The 25,710-nt window shown below is 45.2% G+C and overlaps 1 protein-coding gene across 6 annotated transcripts; it reads left to right on the top strand.

Annotated features, from left to right (window-relative positions):
• Positions 1-9,049: 9,049 nt before the first annotated feature.
• Positions 9,050-25,688, top strand: BBS10 (Bardet-Biedl syndrome 10). 6 transcript variants are annotated; one of them, XM_073560007.1, is made up of 4 exons: positions 9,251-9,506; positions 14,056-14,333; positions 17,681-17,875; positions 23,792-25,688. In XM_073560007.1, the coding sequence occupies exons 3-4, from the start codon at positions 17,682-17,684 to the stop codon at positions 25,611-25,613; spliced, it is 2,016 nt and encodes a 671-aa protein (XP_073416108.1). In that variant the 5' UTR covers positions 9,251-9,506; positions 14,056-14,333; position 17,681; the 3' UTR covers positions 25,614-25,688. The 6 variants fall into 6 exon arrangements, with proteins under 6 accessions (XP_073416105.1, XP_073416110.1, XP_073416108.1 ...); XM_073560005.1 differs by having other exon boundaries at positions 14,017-14,333; XM_073560004.1 differs by lacking the exons at positions 9,251-9,506; positions 14,056-14,333 and adding an exon at positions 9,050-9,182.
• The last annotated feature ends 22 nt before the right edge of the window (positions 25,689-25,710 follow it).

The raw sequence follows: 25,710 nt of genomic DNA, 5'->3' as shown, positions 1-25,710 counted from the left end.
TCTTGTGGCCTAATGTCTCCTATTTTAGGTGGAGCACCAAAAAGAATCTCAAAGGGAGTCAGGCCGTGTTTTCCCTGTGGGGTGTGTCTGATATGGTATAGGACCACGGGGAGAAAATCTGGCCATGGGAGTGGGTAGTCCTGGCTCATTTTAAGCAACTGGGTCTTAATTGTGGAGTTCATTCTCTCAACTTTGGCTGAACTGGAGGGGTGATAGGGGGTGTGCAGACCCAAATCTGTCCCTAACATGTGCCACAATTCCTCGTAGACATTGGCAGTGAAGGCTGGGCCTTGATCTGATACAACAACTTCGGGAATTCCAAATCTGCACGAAATTTCAGTGATGAGCTTCTTAGCTGTAGTTTTGGCAGTCATGTTGGTCACTGAGTAGGCTTCGGGCCATCCTGAGAACATATCCACAGCCACTAGGACGTACTCATACTTTCCTGACTTGGGCATCTGAATATGATCAACCTGGATTCTCTGCCAAGGGTAGTCTGGTTTGGCAAGATGCTGAAGTGGAACCTTGGCGGTGGCTGTTGGGTTACAGATGGCACAGACTGGGCAGGCTCTTGAGTAGGCTGTGACAGTGGTAGAGATTCCTGGGGCCCAGTAGAGCTTCTTGATACAGGCCAGAGCTTGGTTCTTTCCTCGATGAGTTGATCCATGAGCCCATGCTGCAACGGCTGGATACATTCTTTTGGGTAGACAGGGTTTCCCATCCACCTTATAGAGTCTATGAAATTGGTATTGTCCGGCAGAACTACGATTCCCATGAATGGCTCCTGCAGCTTCCCACTGCTTCTTTTCTTCTTTAGAGGTCAACTTTTGTTCTTCCCACAATCTCTCTTCAGGTGGTCGGGCTGGCTTCCAGACAGATCCGGTGGCAGGGTATTCCATTTCCATGTCTTCTATCAACTCCCTCTTCTTTCTTCGGGCTTCGGACTTCTCAAAGTCTCGTTCTTCTTCGGCTTGGGTAGCTTCTTTGGTTGCCTGTTCTCTTGTTTGTGCTCTGGTAAGCACAGGCATCACAGGTGTATCAGTGCCTTCCCAACAGGGTTTTTCTGGTGCTGTTTCTTCTTCTTCCCACTTTGCTGAGACATTCTTTATGGCAGCAGCTTTGGCAGCTTGATCTGCTAAATGGTTTCCTCTAGTCTCCTTCGAATTGACTTTCCCGTGAGCTTTGACCTTGATCACCGCAATTTGTACAGGTAGCTCCAATGCCTTCATCAGGGCTTTAATCCTTAGTGCATGTTTAACAGGGGTTCCCGTAGCCGTAATGAACCCTCGGGACTTCCACAGGAATCCAAAATCGTGACAGATTCCATAGCCGTATCTTGAGTCAGTGTAGACATTGGCCGTCTTCCCTTCTGCTAGATAACATGCTTGTTGTAGGGCCACAAGTTCGGCTTCTTGAGCCGAAAGGTGAGGTGGCAAGGCTTCAGCCAGAAGGACTTCTGTTTCAGTGGTGACCGCATATCCAGTGTGGAACTTGCCATAAGAGTCTGCAAATCGAGATCCATCAGTCCATAGTTGCAAATCAGGGTTGAGAAGTTCTTGAGTTACCACATTTTGTGGTGCAGAGGCTTCTTGTTCCAGTGCTTTTATACAGTCATGCGGGTCATCAGGTGACCTCCCGTCTGGTAAGTCCTTATACCCGTCAGGGAACTCCCCCCTAGAATGTGGAAGCAAAGTGGCTGGGTTGATGGTAGTACATTTCTGGAAGGTGATGTTGGAGGGCAGAAGTAGAGAGCACTGAAGTCTGAGATGTCTTTGGCTCGTTAGATGCTTAGGAGATGTTTGTTGGAGGACAGCAGAGAGATCATGTCCAGCTTGAATGACCAAGTCATGACCAAGTGCTATGTCAGCAGACTTATCCAGAAGAACATGGGCTGCATGCACAGCCTTGAGACAGGAAGGAGCAGTTCTGGCAACAGGGTCTAGCCTGGCTGAGTAGTAGGCCAGAGGACGGAAACGATCAGCATGTTTCTGTGCCAGCACACCAGAGGCATGTCCTTCAGATTCTGAAACAAAGAGATGAAACGGCTGAGTGTAGTCAGGGAGACCCAGAGCAGGGGCGCTGACAACAGCTTCCTTGAGAGCCAGGAAACAGTCCTTTTGCTGAGCATAGATATACGGATTTTCAGCATGATCCCAGTCCGGTCCTCCAGTCTTGAGGCAATCATACAAAGGTTGCATGAGTCTCGAAGCATCCGGAATCCACTGTCTGCAGTAGGTAATGAGTCCTAAGAAAGACTGCATAGCAGAGTATGTCTTTGGATAAGGGATATCCTCGATTGCATGTTTTCTATCCTCGGTGAGGTGTCTCGAGCCTTGAGAGATGCAGTGTCCGAGGAAGACGACTTTCTCTTTGCACCACTGGACCTTGGCCTTTGAGACTTTGCAGTTGGCAGAATGAAGAAAAAGGAGCAAGGACTCAGAAGCAGCAAACAGATTCTCTTCAGTTCCACAGAGGAGTAGGTCATCAACATACTGGAGAAGCGTGACATGAAGATTCTGTAACACCCACGGATCCAGGGTCATCTTCATAGCATGAGTGAACTGGTTAGGGGAGTTCTGGGCACCCTGTGGTGTCCTGGTCCAGGTCAGCTGAGATCCTTGAAACGTGAAGGCAAATAAAAACTGTGAGTCTTCATGAAGCGGGACACTGAAGAAAGCATTAGCCAGGTCAATAACGGTGAAGAGTGTTGCTGAAGTAGGCACTTGAGAAAGCAAGGTGTTTGGGTTGGGTACCACAGGAGTTTCCAAGATGGTGGCTGAATTGACTGCTCTGAGGTCCTGTACAAGTCTGTACTTCGGAGGGTCTCCAGGAGCTGTCTTCTTCTTCACTGGAAACAGGGGTGTGTTACAGGGTAAAACACATCTGATTAGCACTCCAGAATGTAAGAGGGAGGTAATCTGAACTCCAAGGCTCCGCTCTTGGGCAGCCTTAAGCGGATACTGAGGTAGTCTGGGGTATGGGTGCCCAGGTTTGAGGTGGACTTTTACTGGAGGCACTTTGAGCAGACCCACATCCTTAGGTCCAGTTGACCACAGAGTGGTAGGTAGATTGGGCAAATCCGGGGAAGGTGTCGTTTGCAGAGTCATCATCATCAGAGGGAAAGCCTTAAGGACACAACGATCTTCAGTGCCTTGTTGTGAGGCAGGATCTTGTAATTGCAATTCCATCCCTTGATCACCGAAGATGATGGTAGCGTGAAGCCTTTGAAGGAGGTCAGCTCCTAGAAGGTTGACGGGGCAGGTTTCAGACACCAGAAATTTGGCAAAGACACCAGAGAATGGGCCAGCTGGGACGGGAACAGTGAGTGGTGATGAGGTTTGTTGACCTTCAACTCCAATACATGTGAGGAAATCTGAAGACAGGGAGATTGTAGGAGGCAGCTGAGATGAAGAGATAACAGAGGTGGCCGCCCCAGTGTCCACTAAGAACTTGAGAGGTTGATTGTCCACTTCCAGGGTCACTGTACCACAAGACGAGGAAGTACAGGTGGCGGGAAAAGTGGGCACCGGTTGGCCTGAACTTCATGAGTGTGGAGGAGGAAGAGGTCTCTGAGGGTGCCCCCTGCGAGGACAACTTCTTCTCATATGACCAGGGCTGGCACACTCCCAACACAGAGGTCTCCCTTGGTCATCACGAACTGGTCTGTCCCTGTAGTTTTGGCCCTGGGACCCTCTCGGCCTCAAGCGTGGTGATCCATACCGATCCTGAGCCTGATACACCATAACAGGTACTTCTGAGGCTTCTGCCATATACATGGCTGGTTTCTTCTTGCCTTTGTCCTTCTGTGCTTCCTTTTCTGCTTCTTTTTCTTCCCTTTGAAGCATTTTCTGATAACTCTTCACAACAGTGAGGGCCTGTTTTAGGGGACCATCAGGTAATTCGAGACGAAGCTTCATGACCTTATCCTTCAGTGGATCTTCCAGACCATCAATAAAAGCACGGACCAACAAGGCTGCCTGCGTCTTCACATGAGTTGAATAACCCAAGTCTTCAAACTGCATAGTTAGTCTGGCAGCGTATTTCTCCACAGCTTCACCAGATTCTTGTTGTATATCCTGTATTGATCCTGCTTCGTCACAGAGACGATCCTGGGCCCACTTTGTGAGTTGAGCGATAAACTCCTTTCCAGACTTGAACTTGTTGAGAGGTCCTGCTTTAGTGGGGTTCAATTCCTTCATGATGGTGGGGAGAAAATATTCGGAGGCTTTGATTGAGGTGATGCCTGATAGATCAGACCATGTAGCCCCGTAGATGCTCCTAGTCTGTTCCAGTTTCCTTACATACTGCATGGGAAATTTGTCCGGGTCAGGTAACTTGTTAACAATAGCATCAATTTGTACCGGAGTGAAGGGTTTGTATTTCAGCTTCAGCCCTTCTTCTTCTTCGTCATGTGTCACTGCCTCATCCTTCGGGGCAGTTGGGGGTGCTGTGGGTATTACCTCATCCAGGGGCTTTATACCTGTGTGCATCAGTGGTATCATGTATTCAGCTACCAAGGGCATGATGCCCTCTAATCCGGATTCATGGTAACAGACGATCCTAACTTCTTGTAAATCGAGATCTGGGGTTGATTGGAGACAATTCTTGATGACTTCAACGTGTTCCTTCATACAGGGGCCCAGTGGGTATCCAAAGAGTCCTGAAGATATCAATGGTATAGCCAAAGTTCTAGGAGGAAGTGTATCTCTCCCTAGCCGTCCTGCAAAGATAAGCACTGTCTGTAAGGCGGTCTGCAATATTGTACGGCAATGCTCGGGTGTCCTGTAATCATATATAGGGCCTGCAGTGTGTAACACTATATCACAGGGCAAATTCCCTCCCTGGGTGGACATAGCGTCTCCTGGATGCAAGGGGCCATAATTGGTAAGGTAGGCCTGACACTCTTGTGTTATGGCTGGGCCTCCCTTTTTAGCTATCTGTTGGGCCAAACCACCTCTATGCGACAGGGTAGAGTTAGCTGGGTTCACTATGGCTCCTACCTGGTGGGTAACTATGTCCCCATACCCCACTGAGAAAAGAACCTGGGAGCCCTGAGGTGTGATGTAATAGCGTGAATGACAGGGGAACCAGATTTCAGGGTCATGGGGCAACCTAGAGGATTTGTTGAGAGGGGTAGGTAGTGGGCTCCTTCAGGGCCGGGGGGATTCGAACGGACCTAATAGCAGTGGCGGGGCAGGGGGAATTGTAGCAACCTGATTGTCAGAATCTTCTGATCCCTCATCATCTCCGATAGCTTGGCGCCTCATACGCATTACGGACCGGAAAGCCGTACTGCCGGTCAGGGCATCAAGAGTGAAGGGACCTTGACCAGGTGTATTTACAAATATCACAGTGGGTTGCACCGGGAGACTAGGCCCAGAGGCCGGAACAGAAACAGGAACATTAGAGGTGGGAACAGCATCGGTCGGTGCCGGAGGTTTCTCAGGAAGTGGTGGTCCCTGATAGTACTCGCCGGAAAGTGTTACCAGCGGACATAGTGGCTGGGGAGGAATTCCGGGTGCACCAAGATGGCTGCCGGTGGAGGCGTGGCATGCCCCACTTCCGTCCATGGTCTGGGCGGAACCCCAAGGACGGCCCGCCCCACACACACGGCAGGTTTCCACCCAGGTTGGATTCTGCACGCCACAAACAGGACACACCCACGCTTCTGGAGAGCTCGTCTTGTCGCCATTATAGGGCGGTGGTTGGGACTGCATTTTCATCATCAGTGGCACGGCGGCCATTTTACAATCTATAAGATCACAGTTCAAAGGCATTTTATAACCAAACACAGGTTCCGCATTGTCTGATCCTCCTTCCCCATCAATCTCTTTCCATCCTTCATTCTTCAAGCCTCGCGCAACTCGCAGATGAGCTTGTGCTTGTTCTAACAATCCTTTATCTTTCAACATGCCTCGTTTGTTCTCTATGAGATTATGCCACATAGCCGGCTGTAATCTCCCTGACGAGGGCAATCCTACATGCTTATACAATCTCTCAACATTCTTGACTGCCTTCTTGCCTTCCCGTGACGCTACTATTGCCTTGACCTCCACAGCATCCTCATCTAACTTGTGGGGCACAGACTTCTTCTGCTTTAAGATACGCAGCATGACTCTTACAGAATACTATGGTTCTCTGCAGAAAAACCACTGGTAGCGATATCAACACTGATGTTCCACAGTACGGAGCCTCACGTTCGACGTACTAGGAAAAGAGCCTCGCGCTCAATATTTCCTTTCCCTAACCTTGAACAGCAGTGATTAACAGATTATCCTGCCACGATATTCCAACAGTCGGGAGGCGGTCTCCTAGTGAGAGCCCTCCACAGAAATACAGGTGGTCCCTTCTCGGGACGTCTTAATTACCTAGCTGGTACAATATCACTGAGGCTGCGTCTCCTATCCCTTCCTCTAGGTTGCCCCACAATCTGCAACTAGCTCAATTTATCACTCCACTTCACTACTAGACAATAGTCACGGGTAGGGTGGTTGAATGGAGTACAATGACCGGTGGAGGAGGTGTGGTGTACACGAGGACGCGCAGAATGCGACGTCTCTCAGTTGCTGGTTCAGAGCGTGGCACAGGATCGCACTCAGTCTCACCACTCGACCGGTCACCCCTCAGACCCAAGGAGACCACAGACAAACCAATAACGGCTGAGACACTAGCAAGTGTGACACATACAGTGTATATGATCTCACTTACCGTGTTTTGGAGGGTGATCAGTCCTCGAGGTCAGCCACTACAGGTATCATCCACAGACATCCAGGCATGGGTCCAGAGGAGCCTCGGATCACTGTCCACGCCCCACGTTGGGCGCCAAATTGTCGGGGTCGTAAACGACAATGAATCCTCATTCACCAGTCATTCCAAATCATTGTGCGAGCGCAAAACATCTGGTACCGATTAAGAATGACTCAGACACGCAGCTGATTCAGTCTTAGCTAATGTCCTGCATCCACACCTGTCAGGAGCAGTACAACAACTGGCTTTTATTTACAAATACACAATACTATATTGAGTGTTAGGGGAAGGCGTGCATTAGGCGGGGTTTATGCAGTATACATCTAGTGTCCAGTCTCTCTCTGATTCGTCAAAACGTCTCCCGATGGTTACTTCTTCTTCACATTCCTGAGTTATCTTTTTTAGGAGAAATGAAACTTAACTTAACTCTTTAGACACTGAATTTAAGTGAAAGTGAACACTGGCAGCCATCTTTAATACAGTTACATTTGCATTAGCAAGCAATTAGGAAAAACTTATTGTTTCACAGTATAAAAATATACAAGTTATATAAGAAAATATATTTTCACCTTGACAGTATCAGTCACACACCCTCTCAGTAACCTCCTATACACCCCTGTATCAGTCACACACCCTCTCAGTAACCTCCTATACACCCCTGTATCAGTTACACACCCTCTCAGCAACCTCCTAAACACCCCTGTATCAGTCACACACCCTCTCAGTAACCTCCTATACACCCCTGTATCAGTCACACACCCTCTCAGTATCCTATGTACCCCTGTATCAGTCACACACCCTCTCAGTAACCTCCTATACACCCCTGTATCAGTCACACACCCTCTCAGTAACCTCCTATACACCCCTGTATCAGTCACACGCCCTCTCAGTAACCTCCTATGTGCCCCCTGTATCAGTCACACACCCTCTCAGTAACCTCCTATACACCCCTGTATCAGTCACACACCCTCTCAGTAACCTCCTATACACCCCTGTATCAGTCACACGCCCTCTCAGTAACCTCCTATGTGCCCCCTGTATCAGTCACACACCCTCTCAGTAACCTCCTATACACCCCTGTATCAGTCACACACCCTCTCAGTAACCTCCTATACACCCCTGTATCAGTCACACACCCTCTCAGTAACCTCCTATACACCCCTGTATCAGTCACTCGCCCTCTCAGTAACCTCCTATACACCCCTGCATCAGTCACACACCCTCTCAGTAACCTCCTATACACCCCTGTATCAGTCACACACCCTCTCAGTATCCTCCTATGTACCCCTGTATCAGTCACACACCCTCTCAGTAACCTCCTATACACCCCTGTATCAGTCACACGCCCTCTCAGTATCCTCCTATACACCCCTGTATCAGTCACACACCCTCTCAGTATCCTCCTATGTACCCCTGTATCAGTCACACACCCTCTCAGTAACCTCCTATACACCCCTGTATCAGTCACACACCCTCTCAGTAACCTCCTATACACCCCTGTATCAGTCACACACCCTCTCAGTATCCTCCTATGTACCCCTGTATCAGTCACACACCCTCTCAGTAACCTCCTATACACCCCTGTATCAGTCACACACCCTCTCAGTAACCTCCTATACACCCCTGTATCAGTCACACACCCTCTCAGTAACCTCCTATACACCCCTGTATCAGTCACACACCCTCTCAGTATCCTCCTATGTACCCCTGTATCAGTCACACACCCTCTCAGTAACCTCCTATACACCCCTGTATCAGTCACACACCCTCTCAGTAACCTCCTATACACCCCTGTATCAGTCACACACCCTCTCAGTAACCTCCTATACACCCCTTTATCAGTCACACACCCTCTCAGTAACCTCCTATACACCCCTGTATCAGTCACACCCTCTCAGTAACCTCCTATACACCCCTGTATCAGTCACACACCCTCTCAGTAACCTCCTATACACCCCTGTATCAGTCACACACCCTCTCAGTAACCTCCTATACACCCCTGTATCAGTCACACACCCTCTCAGTAACCTCCTATACACCCCTGTATCAGTCACACACCCTCTCAGTATCCTCCTATGTACCCCTGTATCAGTCACACACCCTCTCAGTAACCTCCTATACACCCCTGTATCAGTCACACACCCTCTCAGGGCCACCGCTGCTCTTCTTCCATAAACTTCTACTTGTTTTCTCCGGAAATAACATTTTTGCTGTATTCGGATCTCGGGCGTCACATGACACATTGTCACGTGACTATTACGTCCGCACGCCTTTGTCAGAGGACGATTGTAGCTAAGTCTAGTATAAACACGCCCATACCATGTGGCGGAAATGACGTCATCCCGGAAAAAGGTTTACGTGTTAGCGACCTTGCAGCTTGCTGTGTGATTGGTCGTGTTGTTTCCTGCTAGTGGTTGTCATGGAGACAGGAAGAGGTGAGTGGCTCCCACACTCCGGGTGATAAGTGGCCGGGGAGGTAGATACATTGCCGCTGTGTGTGGTCCTGTTATTAACTCTTACAGCACCGAGCTGCCCATATCTTCCTCAGTGTATCCATACAGCTGCTGGCAGTGGAGCCATTCTGAGGGGGTCCCTGCCTTGTCTGGGTGCTGACAGTACCGGGGTGGTCTGTGCTGTGTGTCGCCCCCTAGTGTGGTGAGATGGTGACACACCGAGCCGAATCCTCGGTGCTCCTCTGGGTGTGGTGCTGTCCTGCTCTGGGGTTCTCCGGTCGCTGTGGCTACATCGATATCAGATTTGTGAGATTTTTCTATTTTTAATCTAAGTGCTGATAAAAATATAGAAACATAACTGAAGCGGGTTTGTGTCGCCATTGTCTGCGATCTTTGTTGGAGGGTGACAGTTCGCTCCTTGCGTGGCCAGCGGTAGCTTTCCCTGGAAGCCTTTGCGGTAGCCGTGATGTTTTCATTACTTTTCAGTGGATTTTTATCAGACGTTTATCCAAACATGTTTTTTTTTATTTATTTACTTTTATAGAGGGTTGATTAAAATTTTTAGATTTTTTAATATATAGTATATAATAAAATGGATGAGGCTGGGGTTCACAGGAGTACGGACATGGAAGGCATTGGATCTTCTGTAGCCCCCCAACTGCCGTCACAACCCATTGCCCCCCTCTGATGACTTCACAGGGGGGAAGCACAATAGGTGCCCGCATGTACTAAATCAATGGCACTTCAAGTCAATAGTGAGATAAAAAAAATCCTGGTACCCTATTACACCAGAGAAGTTAAAGAGATCCATACTAGTAAAATATATACTTCTATTAATAATACTAAAAAACAATTGATACAAAGAGAACAATAAAAAAGCAGTAAGGAGGGGATATCTTACAAAAGTAGTGCATGCGACACTGTGAGGTAGTGATGTGAGAAGCCATCAGAAAAGCAGGGATGGAAGGACATCATACGGAGAGGTCACATAAATGTTTAATATGTGTTCCTGTCGTGTACCTCTTTTCCAAATATGGTGCTTAGGTCAGATGTAGTAATGTATGTGATCCAAATGATCTCAACCGCTACTAGGCTGAGACTTAACCGTGAGGAGAGTGCACCTTTAAAGACCCTGAAACATAATTAAATCAAAGGCAGTTTACCTCAAGTGTAACAGAGTGTCGTCCCCACACCCCGACGCGCTTTTCATCACTGGATTCTTCTGGGGGCGCTGCTAGGTGAGGGGCGGCTGTCTATTTAAATATATCAGTAGCCAATGGACGTGAGGGAAAGACCCGATGACTCGAGGCGTTTCAGCGCATGACCCCTTTGCCATGCCTCGAATGGTAAGTAGCTTCCTGGAAGGTGCTGCGATGAACCGCAAGTGTGGAAAGCAAGCGGTCATAGGTGAAGCACTTCTGGAAGTTTGACGGGATCAGGAAAGGAGTGATTGCACACTGCCAACCAGCACATACCGGTAAGACTCAGAGTGTAAGCTAGATACACACTTACTAGTAGAGGAGGAACTAGTGTCAAGTTCGATAGAGTGCTAGAGAAATTTATTAAGAAGGTGCCAAAGTAATAGTGAAGTTTATAAACAGTCATTTACATTTATACTTACTCCCTGTGCACCTTACCTTATGATGTCCTGATCTCCCTATCCTGCTTTTTTGACGGCTTCTCACATCACTACCTCACAGTGTAGCATGTATTTTGTAAGATATCCCCTTGTTACCGTACTTTTTTTTACTAGGAGTCTATGGCATCTCTTTTGTGAAGCACTCTACTTTTTATTGTTCTGTGTATCGTTTTTTATTATTGTTATGGTAATAAAAGTATACAGTCATGGCCAAAAGTTTAGAGAATGGCACAAATATTATATTTTCACATGATCTGCTGCCCTCTGGTCTTTATGTGTGTTTGTCAGATGTTTTTATCACATACAGAAATATAATTGCAATCATATTATGAGTAGCAAAAGGTTATATTGACAGTTAGAATGAGTTAATGCAGCAAGTCAATATTTGCAGTGTTGACCCTTCTTCTTCAGGACCTCAGCAATTCTCCCTGGCATGCTCTCAATCAACTTCTGGATCAAATCCTGACTGATAGCAGTCCATTCTTGCAAAATCAATGCTTTTATTTTGTCTGAATTTGAAGTTTTTTATTTGTCCACCCGTCTCTTGATGATTGACCACAAGTTCTCAATGGGATTAAGATCTGGGGAGTTTCCAGGCCATGGTCCCAAAATCTCTATGTTTTGTTCCCTGAGCCATTTAGTTATCACCTTTGCTTTATGGCAAGGTGCTCCATCATGTTGAAAAAGGCATTGTTGATCGCCAAACTGCTCTTGGACGGTTGGGAGAAGTTGCTCTTGGAGGACATTCTGGTACCATTCTTTATTCATGACTAGAGTTGAGCGATACCGTCCGATACTTCAAAGTATCGGATCGGAATGGATCGGCCGATCTTAAAAAAAAGTATCGGTATCGCCGATTCCGATACCGGAAGTCCCATTCAAGTCTATGGGACTTCCGGTATCGGAATAAGAAAAATCCTGTTTTTCCCTTGTACAGCCTCTCTGGGGTCTGTACGGGCCTTTCGGGGGGCTGTGCCGGCCTGCCAGGGGGTCTGTGCAGGCTCCGGTGGTCTGTGCCGGCCTGCCGGGGGGCTGTGCCGGCCTGCCAGGGGGGCTGTGCCGGCCTGCCGGGGGGCTGTGCCGGCCTGCCAGGGGGGCTGTGCCGGCCTGCCGGGGGGCTGTGCCGGCCTGCCGGGGGGCTGTGCCGGCCTGCCGGGGGGCTGTGCCGGCCTGCCGGGGGGCTGTGCAGGCTCCGGGGGGCTGTGCCGGCCTGCCGGGGGTCTGTGCAGGCATCGTCCGATGTAGTATGCATGTTGCATGCATGTAGTATATATGTAGTATGCATGTTGCATGCATGTAGTATGTATGTAGTATGTATGTTGCATGTAGTATATATGTAGTATGAATGTAGCATGTATGTAGTATGTAGTATGAATGTAGCATGTATGTAGCATGCATGTAGTATGTATGTAGTATTTTTTTTTTTTTTTTTTTTTAACATTTAACACATTAGCCGGATGATGGGACTACTACTGTCCCATCATTGGCTAATGTGTCAATCACTGTCATGGTAGCAGGCATCGCCAGATGGGACTTGTAGTCCCATCGGACGATGCTTGCACAGACCCCCGGACATCAGCACAGCCCCCCGGCAGGCCGGCACAGCCCCCCGGCAGGCCGGTACAGACCCCCACAGGGTGCACAGACCACCGGCAGGCCGGCACAGCCCCCCGGCAGGCCGGTACAGACCCCCACAGGGTGCACAGACCACCGGCAGGCCGGCACAGCCCCCCGGCAGGCCGGTACAGACCCCGGGCTGTCCACACAGCCCCCCGGCAGGCCGGCACAGCCCCCCGGCAGGCTGGCAGAGACCCCTGGAAGGCCCGAAATGACGGCGCATCATGATGCGCACACACCGCGCATCATGATGACGTCAGGCTGTCAATCAACTTTGAACTTCCGATTCCGATGCCGACTTCCGATATTGAAAAAATATCGGAAGTCGGTATCGGAATTCCGATACAGCAAGTATCGGCCGATACCCGATACTTGCGGTATCGGAATGCTCAACACTATTCATGACTGTGTTTTTAGGCAAGACTGAGAGAGAGCCCATTCCCTTGGCTGAGAAGCAACCCCACACATGAATGGTTTCAGGATGCTTGACAGTTGGCATGAGACAAGACTGGTGCTAGCGCTCACCTGGTCTTCTCCGAATAAGCCATTTTCCAGATGTCCCAAACAATCGAAAAGGGGATTCATCAGAGAAAATGACTTTACCCCAGTCCTCAGCAGTCCACTCCCTGTACCTCTTGCAGAATATCAGTCTGTCCATGATGTTTTTTCTGGAGAGAAGTGGCTTCTTTGCTGCCCTCCTTGAGACCAGGCCTTGCTCCAAGAGTCTCCGCCTCACAGTGCGTGCAGATGCACTCACACCTGCCTGCTGCCATTCCTGAGCAAGCTCTGCACTGCTGGTAGCCCGATCCCGCAGCTGAAACACTTTTAAGAGACGGTCGTAGCGCTTGCTGGTCTTTCTTGGGCGCCCTGGAGCCTTTTTGGCAACAAGGGAACCTCTCTCCTTGAAGTTCTTGATGATGCGATAGATTGTTGACTGAGGTGCAATCTTTCTAGCTGCGATCCTCTTCCCTGTTAGGCCATTTTTGTGCAGTGCAATGATGACTGCACGTGTTTCTTTAGAGATAACCATGGTTAACAGAAGAGAAACAATGATGCCAAGCACCAGCCTCCTTTTAAAGTGTCCAGTGGTGTCATTCTTACTTAATCATGACAGATTGATCTCCAGCCCAGACCTCATCAACACCCACACCTGTGTTAATGGGGCAATCACTGAAACGATGTTAGCTGGTCCTTTTAAGGCAGGGCTGCAATGATGTTGAAATGTGTTTTTGGGGATAAAGTTAATTTTCTAGGCAAATATTGACTTTGCAAGTAATTGCTGTTAAGCTGATCACTCTTTATAACATTCTGGAGTATATACAAATTGCCATTAGAAAAAATGAAGCAGCAGACTTTGTAAAAATTAATATTTGTGTCATTCTCTAAACTTTTGGCCATGACTGTATATTTTACTACTATGGATCTCTTCATCTTCTCTGGTGTAATTGGGTACCAGGATTTTTGATCTAATACTTAAAGCACCATGCTGATGGTGTTTTTTTTTTTTTTTTTAACTTCACCCTCGCTGTGGTTTCACTAATGTATGTTCCCTGCCTGTAGGAAAAATGGTTATCAGTCGCTGATTTGTGTTCCATCCAGACCTTTGCATTATCTGCGGTGAAGCATAGTGGTGTCCAGAAGGACCTTCCCACACATGTGACCAGTGACTTCCGGTCACGTGACCTCGCACTGAGTATCCACAAGGACCTTCCTGTACACATGATCGGTGATTTCCGGTGGCGTGTCTATGCTGTGGAATGCATGTGTCCCAACAGACCCATTTATTAACGAGTGATCGGTTATTTCTGGCCACCTGGCTAACATTATGGAGCGCAATTGTGACATGGGAGAAAAAGATGCAGGACCACTGAGATCGAGTAAGCAGAAGGGGGTTGCCTCTGTTGTTTCTATGCAAGAAGTGAATGGTAGCTTAGAGCAGGGTTCCCCAACTCCAGTCCTCAAGGCCCACCAACAGGTCATGTTTTCAGGATTTCCTTAGTATTGCCCATGTGATAATTGCATCACCTGTACAATACAAGGGAAATCCTGAAAACATGACCTGTTGGTGGGCCTTGAAGACTGGAGTTGGGGAACCCTGGCTTAGAGTCTTGCTTGTGGATTGGCCTCAGATTTATTTCTGCGCTTATCTTTTTATAATAAGGAAATACTGAATTATTAAGCATCTAGCGGGACCTAGGCCAAGTACCCCCCCCTTTTTTTCGGTGTGAAAACCTTTCCCTTGGTGAACCTCTAGAATAAGAGGGGAGAAACGCGTTGGGATTTATGATTAATGTATCAGGACTTTACCATTACACATCATAAGTTTCATTACATTTAGTCTTTGAATACATGAACATGGCAACATGATTATGGGAGTTATGGTTCATTTATCAGGGCTTCACAGTTACATACAATAAGTATCATGATTTTTACTCTGTGACTATATAGATATGGAATTTATGAAGTTGGCTGCAAATTTGTGGTTATGCTATTTGTTTTACACCTTCTGACCACAATCTAGGCCTTTCGAAATGGTCTTTATTAAGGACTTGCACTGCCCTTTTCTGATATACTAGCAAAGTATTTTTCTCTGATATACTACAAGTGCTTCTCACAACATTAGAATATCATAAAGTTAATTTATTTCAGTTCTTCAATACAAAAAGTGAAATTCATATATAGAGTCATTACACACAGAGTGATGTATTTCCAGTGTTTATTTCTGTTAATGTTGATGATTATGGCTTACAGCAAATGAAAACCCAATAGTCATTATCTCAGTAAATTAGAACATTTTTAAAGCTGGTGTTATAAAGTAATTTTAAAATTCGAAATGTTGGCCTACTGAAATGTATGTTCAGTAAATGCACTCAATACTTGGTCAGGGCTCCTTTTGCATCAATTACTGCATCAATGTGGCGTGGCATGGAGGCGATCAGCCTGTGGTACTGCTGAGGTGTTATGGAAGCCCAGGTTGCTTTGATAGCAGCCTTCAGCTTGTCTGCATTGTTGGGTCTGGTGTCTCTCATCTTCCTCTTGACAATACCCCATAGATTCTCTATAGGGTTAAGGTCAGGTGAGTTTGCTGGCCAATCAAGCACAGCAATACTGTTGTTTTTAAACCAGGTATTGGTATTTTTGGCAGTGTGGACAGGTGCCAAGTCCTGCTGGAGAATGAAATGTCTGTCTCCAAAAAGCTTGTCTGCAGAGGGAAGCATGAAGTGCTCTAAAATTTCCTAGCAGACGACTTTGGTCTTGATAAAACACAGTGGACCTACACCAGCAGATGACATGGCTCCCCAAGCCATCACTGATTGTAGAAACTTCACACTAGACCTCAAGCAGCTTGGATTGTGTGCCCCTCCACTCTTCCTCCAGACTCTGGGACCTTGATTTCCCAATGAAATGCAAAATTTACTTTAATCTGAAAACAACACCTTGGGCCACTGAGCAACAATCCAGTTCTTTTTCTCCTTGGCCCAGGTAAGACGCTTCTGGCGTTGTCTATTGGTCATGTGCGGATTGACACAAGGAATGCGACACTTGTAGCCCATGTCCTGGATACGTCTGTGTGATGGCTCTTGAAACAATGACTCCAGCAGCAGTCCACTCCTTGTGAATCTTCCCCAAATTTTTGAACATGTCTTTTCTTAACAATCCTTTCAAGGATGTGGTTATCCCTATCGCTTGTGCACCTTTTTCTACCACACTTTCTTTCCACTCAATTTTCCATTAATATGCTTGGATACAGCACTCTGTGAACAGCCAGCTTCTTTAGCAATGCCCTTTTGTAGCTTACCCTCCTTGTGTAGTGTGTCAATGACTGTCTTCTGGGAATCTGTCAAGTCAGCAGTCTTCTCCATCATTGTGGAGCTACTGAAACAGACTAAAGGGCATGTCACACTAAGAGATATCGCTAGCAATATCGCTATAACTAGTGACGTTATAGTGATATTGCTAGCGATATCGCTATGTGTGATACTTACCTCCGACCGGCTCCCCCGCTGATTATCGCTGATCGCGCGAGAACGTTCAGGACTGTTTCTCGTCGTCAGCTTCCTGCTGGGGCTTCCTGCTGTGAGGACGAGCGACGCGTGGAGCCGGGCGGGAGGACGCAGGATCGCCTAGTGTGACAGGTAAGTAGCGACCCCCGACCCCAGCGATGTCGCTGGTGAGATCTGCCTGTGTGGCAGCTCACTAGCGACCACTTAGCGATGTACCAGCGATCCTGACCGCGTCATATCGCTGGTCGGGATCGCTGGTACATCGCTAAGTGTGACAGTACCTTAAGGGACCTTTTTAAATGCTTAGAAGTCTTTACAGGTATTTTTTGTTAATTATTCTAATTTACTGACCTAATGACTTTTTGGGTTTCATTGGCTGTAAGCCATAATCGTCAACATTAACAGAAATAAACACGTTAAATAGATCACTCTGTGTGTAATGACTCTATATAATGTATGAGTGTCACTTTTTGTATTTAAGAACTGAAACAAATTAACTTTTTTATGATAGTCTAATCTTGTGAGAAGCACTTGTAATAGTGTTTTTCTGATATGTTAGCAGAGCATTTTTCTGACATACTAATGCAATTTGGTTATATTATCTGGTGGTGTTTGTTCACTGTAAACCCGTACCTACTGCAGTTGATGCTGATACTACTCTAATATATCATTGTATCAAATTATCTGGCTTATATATATCTTAAAAGAGATACCGTTAATGCTCTGATGCTTTAACCATCTACTGATGGCTTTTTTTGCGACATGCATTTTTTTTTTTTTACTTTGGTATCGTTCTTATTTTCACAAACTTTGTCACCTCATCACACATTTTTGGTATCCTATAACAGGATTTGTCTGGGTCTCTATTGTATCTGTTTTTTGACCAGTACAATAACAGCAGCCTGGAAAACGTTTTGTCCCATTCAAATAAAAAGCAGACACAAAGCAGAAATTGGGCAGATCCTGTTAGAGCTAATGGGGCTCTTCTATTTTCGTTATTTAATGGATCAATTTTACACAAGAAAACTGACAGAGAATTGGACCTCAAAATAGAAGTGTGAATAGAGTCTTAACATATGAGGTTGTATATCGCAAAATTGGTCTTCTAATCCCTTGATTCCTTTTATTTTACTGTCACTGTTTTATTACTTAGGATATCGTATAAAATAATCTTTGTATATGCCAGTACAATTTTTTTTTTTTTTCTTTTCTTTTTAAAGAATGCAAAGACATCCAGAACATCTAAACATTCGTAAAATCCTGCAGGTGACGGAGCCATTGGAGAAAATTCTACATGGTTGCTTTGGTCCTGAAGGAGGGCAAGTTTTATTCATTAAATCCACAGGTGATCTTCTCATTACCAAAGATGGAAGAAGGATACTGGAGAGCCTTTTATTGGATCACCCTGTTGCTAGGTACTTAAGCATACTTTGTGTATTTAAAGGGACCCTGTCAGCACAGAATGACTGATCAAACTAAGTCCCGCCACTCAGTGCTCCATGGCGGGGCCGATCATTTATATGCACCTTCCCACTGGCTTGTGTTCCCTCAATCTCCACCGACCTCTTTGCCAGCTGTGGCCCCATAGAGCCAGAGAAGGGCTGATATAGATGGCAATCAAGCAGGTGGAAAGGTGTATATAAATGATTGGCCACCATGATGCACTAAGCACCTGTACTTGGCTTGAACAGTCATTCTGTGCTGACAGTCCCATTGCAGGGATTCTGTTATCTCCCAAATTTTTATCAAAATAAGTAAAGTTCCTTGTATTTGACTTTGTATAAATAGGGGCATTAACTTGATTTTAAAGAACTGCTAGATAGTTTTGAAGAGTACATTCAAGTGCAAATAAATTGATTTTGGCCTCGCTATTCTGAGCAGCCTTCTACCCACAGTTTAGCAGACTAGCTCACCATTTCCATTAATTCAACAGGGAGACTGAGTTAGCAGGTGAAACGGTGTGAGGAATAGGGGATCTTGACTGCACAAGTCTGAGCATCTGATTCGCAGAAGAACATGAAGAATGTGCTCTCTGAAACTCTCCAGGGGATTGTTAGACTAAAAGTATGGTTCCTCATAGAGCAGTATTCCCTAAAGGAGCTCGGCTTGCTTTAATATGGATTTTGGTGTTGCAGGTGTACCTTCCAAGAAAAATAAATTCTTCACAGAGCTGTTAGATCCCTATCTGCACTACTGTTTTGATGACTTTTCCTTTAAAGCTCAGCTGATTGTGCTGGAGACTTCTCCATCTTCCTCATACACTGACATTAAGGTTTCTTTATTGCCTACCATGTTACAGATGCAAGTCACTGTAATAATTTCTACAAGTCTGCTTGCTAGCTCACATTACCTCTACCACCCCTATAGACTATATGCTAGAAATGGTGCAGAGGCTGCAGGAATCACAGTACTTTAGCTGGCAACTTCTGTTGACAGATACACAAACAGTTGGTAGTTATTTTAGATATTTCAGTTATGACTGTCTTTCAGCAAGGGGAGGTTAAGGGCTGAAGTGATTCAAGAAACAGCATAGATTACACATTTTATTTCTAGATTAGAAACTTGAATTACACACTGAGGCTCATATCCTGAGAGGCAATTCATTGGATACATCCTTTTGAAGAGCATTTTCACTTTAGGATGATTAAAGGAGTTGTCCATTAAAAAATATTTGTCATTCATTGGATTGATGATAAATGTATGATCGCTGGAGGTCCTGCTGCTGATATCCCCACCAATCCAGAGAGCAGGTCATGGTTGCATATAGTCACTACCTCTCCATTCACACAGGAAACTGTAGAACACCCAATTGCCGGAGGGGGTAACCTTCATGACAGGCACGGTCTTCAGCTGCCAATTCGTTACAACCAATCAGCATCTCGCGATGTTCATGAGTTTACTTTCCTATTAAAAACGCTTGTGTCGCCAAAGTTTAGTTAAAGGGATTGGCCACTTTCTCTTGTCAGTGCAGCAATCCTCACACACTGAGCTGCATGTCCGGGCATAATATTGCTGCTTATGGAGGCGCATGTGTCCAGATCAGACCATCAGCCTCGTCCATCAGAAATGTTTCTTTCCCATTTGAGGTGTTTTATAATTGTACGAGGCTGATGACTGATGTTGACATGTCCCTCCTTCAGCAGCCATTGAATGGACAGAAGTGCGGGTCAGTGTGTGAGGAAAGCTGCACTAACAAGAGGAAATGGCCAACCCTATGAAGGTCTATGGGAGATGATCTTGGACCCTTGATGGTCAGGATTTTATGGTATATCTAGTAATTACACAATGGAACTCTTGTGGATACACCCTTTCAATATGAGAAGCTTGAGCCTAGATACATACTGTTCTGCAGAATTCATGGAATAGCCATGGTAAAAACATTGTGTGTGGACCCATATACATGTGACTTGGCACATTGGCTTTTAATCATTCCTATTTTTTATAGCATGGTGGGTCACATAATGTCGCACCAAAAACAGGGAACATAGGAAGTGTATTCCCTTGTTGAATCATAAATAAACAGCAAGATGGAATGGATCTTACAGGTTTTAGCAAGAACTAATAAACTAAAAATCTAATGTTTAGACACACTGCAGTAAGTAAAAAAAAAATAGTAACACATGTAAATAGCATAGGGTAAGTAGTTAACATTTATTGATCAAAAAAGTATAAAAGCGATCTCGCTGCAGCACGGTGTACGTACCAATCGGGATGGTCTCTTTTTTAAAAAAAAAAAAAAATATATATATATATAGTTTAGATTTTGTTAACAAATAAAAAATGTCAAACACAGAATTGGTAATGCAGAATAATAGCATAGGCATGTGTATAAGACCTATGTATTTCAAAGCTGCAAAGGTCGCTTAGTGCCCCAGAGAGCATAACAATAATAGCTTTCAATAAAGGGGAATTTATAACTGATTAAAACAACTTTGACCACCAATTATTGACAAAAGACAGGAATCTGACTATAGACAAGGAATGTGAAGACAAGAAAGGGAGGCAGAGGAGTTGTGAAGGAGCTAACTGTTTTATTGAGCCCAGAAATAGTTCCAATGAGGGCAGATTGTCTCGAATAAATTAGAATAGCAGTCATGTATTAGTAATAGGATGGTCCCTTTCTCTAGTGACTTACTTTGGTTTTGCTCTAGTAAAAACTAAGCCTAGATTTGAGCTTAGCTACAGTGAGTAATATGTATTTGATACACTGCTGATTTTGCAAGCTAGCGTAGGTACACTTCAACTGCGAGAGACAGAATCTTAAAAAAAATCCAGAATATCAAATTGTATGAATTTTACATAATTTACATTTTATTGCATGAAATAAGTATTTGGTACAGTAGAAAAACAGAACTTAATATTTGGTACAGAAACCTTTGTTTGCAATTACAGAGGTCAGACGTTTCCTGTAGTTCTTGACTAACTTTGCACACACTGCAGGGATTTTGGCCCACTCCTCCATACAGATCTTATCCAGATCTTTCAGGTTTCGGAGCTGTCACTGGACAACATTGAGTTTCAGGTCCCTCCAAAAAATTTCTATTGTGTTCAGGTCTGGAGACTGGCTAGGCTACTCCAGGACCTTGAACTGTTTCTTACGGAGCCACTCCTTAGTTGCCCTGGCTGTTTGTTCGGAGCATTGTCATGCTGGAAGACCCAGCCACTACCCATCTTCAAAGGGAGGTTGTTGGCCAAAATCCAGCAATACATGACCCCATCCATATTCCATTCCATACGGTGCAGTTGTCCGGTCCCCTTTACAGAAAAGCACCCCTAAAGTATGACGATTCCCCCACCATTCTTCATGGTTGAGACTTTGTTCTTGAGGTTGTGCTAATCCTTCTTCTTCCTTCAAACACGGTGAGAGGAGTGGATTCCAAAAAGTTCTATTTTGGTGTCATCTGACCACATGACCTTCTTCGATGCATCCTCTGGATTATCCAGATAGTCATTAGGAACTTCAAAGAGGCCTGGACTTGTGCTGGTGTGAGCAGGGGAGCCTTGCCCCACGATGCAAGATCATGGAGCCCCAGACCTTGGAAGATTGACAGGCATCTTGTGTTTCTTCCATTTTCTAATTATTGTGCCAACAGCTGTTACTTTCTCACCAAGCTGCTTGCCTATTGTCCTGTAGCGCATCCCAGCCTTGTGCAGATTTACAATTTTGTCTCTGGTGTGGTTAGACAGCTTTTTTGTCTTGGCCATGGTGGAGAGGTTGGAGTATGATTGATTGTGTGGACAGGTGTCTTTTATACAGGTAATGAGTTCAGTGTAGGAGAGCTTCTTTAAAAATAAATTAAAAGGCCTGTGAGAGCCAGAATTATTGCTGGTTGGTAGGTGATCAAATACTTATTGCATACAATAAAATGCAACTTAATTATTTGGAAATCATTCAGTCTTATTTTTTTATTTTATTTTTAGATTCTGTCTCTCACAGGTGAAGTGTACCTACGATAAAAATTGAAGGCCTTTCCATTCTTTGTAGGTGTGAAAACTTGCAGAATCGGAAATGTATCAAATACCTATTCTCTCCACTGTATATACACTAATCATACACTGTGTAGGTCTTTTTGTGCCACCAAAACAGGTTTGACCCATTGAGACATGGACTCCACACAACCTCTGAAAGTGTCTTTATAGTACATGGCTCCAAGACATTAAGGAGATCCATGTTACTTGCAAGGTTTGATAACAATTTACATTTTTGACACATCACACAATGGCTTCATTCAGCACTGAGAAATTTGGAGGCCAAGTCATCACTATGAAGTCTTCAATATGATTCTAACACCATTCCTAAACATTTTTTGCAGTATCGCAGGAAGCTTTATCCTGCTGAAAGAGACCACTGCCACTAGGAAATGCCTTTCCTGTAAAGGTGTGCAGGTGGTCTGCCATAATCCTCATCAGAGCTCTGTTTACGTTTAGCCCCCCTTACAGTGAGTCCACCCATGATAGAAACTTTGCAAAATGGCAGAGAGAAAGCGCAGCTTTGGGTGTTTTCTGCTCAGCCGGACCTTATCTGATCATGATTGCAATGCTGATGTTAAGGTAGGTATTATATATAGGGTTGATCAAATAGCTTTGCATAAGTGCTTATCCGAATAGCTATAACGCTTACTGAAGAAGCTGCATCGGAAACCCGGATTCCTGGAGCGCCCCCGATAATCAGCTGTTCGGCGCCCCAGCTGCATGTGTCACGGCTGTGTGACCATCACATCACATGCATAGAGAACTGTTTGTTGTGACAGTCACACAGCAGCGACACATGCAGCTGCTGTGCCAAACAGCTGATTATCGGGAGCAATCCAGGTATCCGGGTTACCGATGCAGATATTCTGGAAGCGCTATAGCTATTCGGAGAAGCACTTATCCGAAGCTACTCGATCAACCCTAATTACTCTATATATCAAAGCAACCTAACGAAGAATGCCTGGTTCCAAGGTGCAGGAATTGCCAAAAGCACCATACTGACTCCGTCAACTTGCCTTCTTTGTATAGTGCATCAATATGTTTTCCGTATACTGTCCAGAGGAGGGGGAAGTAAGAGCGTTGATTGTTACAGTGTAGATCAATCAGTGTCTCTCAGATATGTCTCTTCCCCCAGCCGTCCATATAATGTTGAATAACACTCGATTCATCGCACCAGACCAGGACAGGTCACTTTCTTTTATTGCTTCATGGTCTAGTTCTGATGCTTACATGTGTGTTGTTGGTTGTTTTGAAATTGGACATAGGTTAGGGGTTTGGCCAGAGTGTCCATGTTAACCATTCTGTAATAGCCAACATAGATGTTTTCAGCAGTCTATGCTACCTTCACTCTGGGATTAGAATAGGGTTAGCCTTTGCAACACAAGCTCATCAGTGAGCTTTAGGTGCCCATGACTCTGTCGCCAGCTCGACTGTTGTCCTATTTTGGTTACTTTTGGCAGATAGCGCTGCATCCTGGGAACACCCCACAAGACCTGATGTTTTGGTGATCCTCTAACCCAATCATCTAGCCTTTGTAATTTGGTGCTTGTTAGGATTGCTGCTATTTTTACACTTGCTCACTTTCTTGACCCCCAACATTTCCTTTTTAAGAACTGACCCCTAGAAAAATGCTATTGTCACAAGATGATCAATTTTATTCACTTTACCGTAAATTTAATGTCTTGGCTGAACGGTGTATGTGGAGAAACCGATATCTTATCGCATGAAGATAATATGTGTCTCTCATGTAAATTTTCTTGCTGATTTTAAAAATGAAGGTAATACCAATTATGTACTAACGACATAAAAAATGATTTTCCACTGACGTTAACCTCCGTTATGATTTTGTTTTTCTCTAGAATGATCGTGAACTCTGCCTCCAGGCATTACGGGATTACTGGTGATGGTGTGAAATCCTTTGTTCTCCTCTTATGTGCTGTCCTCCGAGAGCTCCAGGCAACAGCTGATAAAAATGAAGATCTGCTTTTATCTGGGAAGACAACACTGATGAACCAATATCAAAGGCAAGGTCATGCATTGAGAAGATTAAGCAATTTACTGTTGACCTTCCACAGTAGAGTTCTGGATCATATCATAGCTGAGCACCTGAGTCCACGCTTTCTGTCAGTTTTCAGACTTATGGAAGGAAATATTATTTTATGCAGAGCGTCCGTACAGCAAATATTTGATACATATTTCAGTGGAAGAACTGGGTGTAACCTCCAGGGGTTCATTAGTAAACTTGCCTGTGAATACTTCTATAACTGTTTTCTGGATATTGGCGACATTCCCAGTGTGGTCAGTGTAGTGAACAAATATTTCTCTGAGCTTCTCACAGAAGTTTCGGGACTTCCAGTAGCTGATTCCAGGATATTACCCGGCTTAATACTACACCGGACGTTTTCTGTATACTGTCCAGCAGATGGAGAAGTAAGAGCAGTAATTGTAACTGAGCAGATCAGCCAGTGTCTCTCAGATACACACGTAGATTTTGTCGTTTCATCAGCTTTTCAACTACAACAATCCCAACTATTCCTAAGACTGAGAACCGAAAGTGTTCTGAGACAGTTACAACAGAAAGAAGTCAAGGTCATATTTTCAAGTGTGAAGCAACACGAGATTGTACTTTACTATGCCAAACTAAGTGGAATATCTATAGTAGATTGCTTACCATCAGAGGAGATTAGTCTTCTTTGCAAGATCACTGGAGTATCCCAAATGTCCAGACCGCCTAATGGAGACCTTCAGACTGTAACTTTTCCAGCCGCAAGCTGTAAACCTATTGTAATTGGTTCCAAGAAGTATGTGCATCTTGTTCTCCAGAGTTCATCGGCCTTCAGGCCACACAGCCTTGTGTTGTGTGGCCCTGTGAAAGGGTTGACTGAGCAGCTTGTTTCTGCCTTTCATGGTGCTTTTAAGATGCTAACACAGTTATTCCACCCTTTCACTACCATTCAGGAACAGCCACCAAAAAATGCAGACAGTTATTTTCCAAAAAGGGCCATTCTCACTAAAGAACAAAGTGTGGATTGTAATGGCTGTCAGAATGACTCAGCTGGCCCCAAGTGTCATCTAGGAAATTACGACCAGGCCATCCACATGCCACGCACACTGTCCGTGGAAAAGGACTCGGCATGCGCTTCTAGAGAGTGTTCAGCAAGTTTAAGTCCATCTTATAGATGTTTTGATGAGATGAGAAGAAAATCGCATCAAGAACCGTTTATTATCCATGACGACTCTAGTAGTATTACTGATTTATCAGGCACAATACCATTTGCAAATGTTGGACTAGTATTTCCAGGGGCTGGAGTTTTTGAACTTTTGTTGAAAGATTATCTCTACAAGTTTGCCAAGACATGCCATGATCCAGACCTGGCATCCATATGTACAGTGTTTGGAAATGCTCTGTTAAGTATTCCCAGGCAAATCTACAAGGCAAAGACTGGACGGGTCCATTTACCACTATATTATTTACAGGGTACTCAAAACATGAAACACATAGATTCACTTAACATAGCAGAGACAGGTCTTGAAGCTGTTTCTTGTAAGTACCAATTGCTAGCCTCTGTGCTCCAATGCATTAGCCAGCTTGTGACCATAGACTTGATTGTTGGTGTTAAAAGGAGCCCATATAGTCACAGAGAAGAAACTGATCAAGACATATTGCTGGAGGATCATTGACCTTTATAGGCGTTAATGCAGATTGTTTTCCTAATAAAGCTACTAGATATGAGGTAGCAGGTATTTTACAATTGACATGTAAACTATAAATGCAGTT

Source organism: Dendrobates tinctorius, unplaced genomic scaffold (genome assembly GCF_039654945.1).
Source record: "Dendrobates tinctorius isolate UK_male_01 unplaced genomic scaffold, ASM3965494v1 ptg000290l, whole genome shotgun sequence".
NCBI lineage: Eukaryota > Metazoa > Chordata > Amphibia > Anura > Dendrobatidae > Dendrobates > Dendrobates tinctorius.
This window is presented reverse-complemented; position numbering and strand designations above follow the sequence as displayed.

Excerpts from the sequence above, each read along its gene's own strand:
- BBS10 (XM_073560004.1), top strand. The coding sequence starts at position 17,682 with ATGCAAAGACATCCAGAACATCTAAACATTCGTAAAATCCTGCAGGTG. Across the intron at positions 17,876-23,791 it reads TTGGATCACCCTGTTGCTAG|AATGATCGTGAACTCTGCCT; the intron begins GTACTTAAGCAT and ends GTTTTTCTCTAG.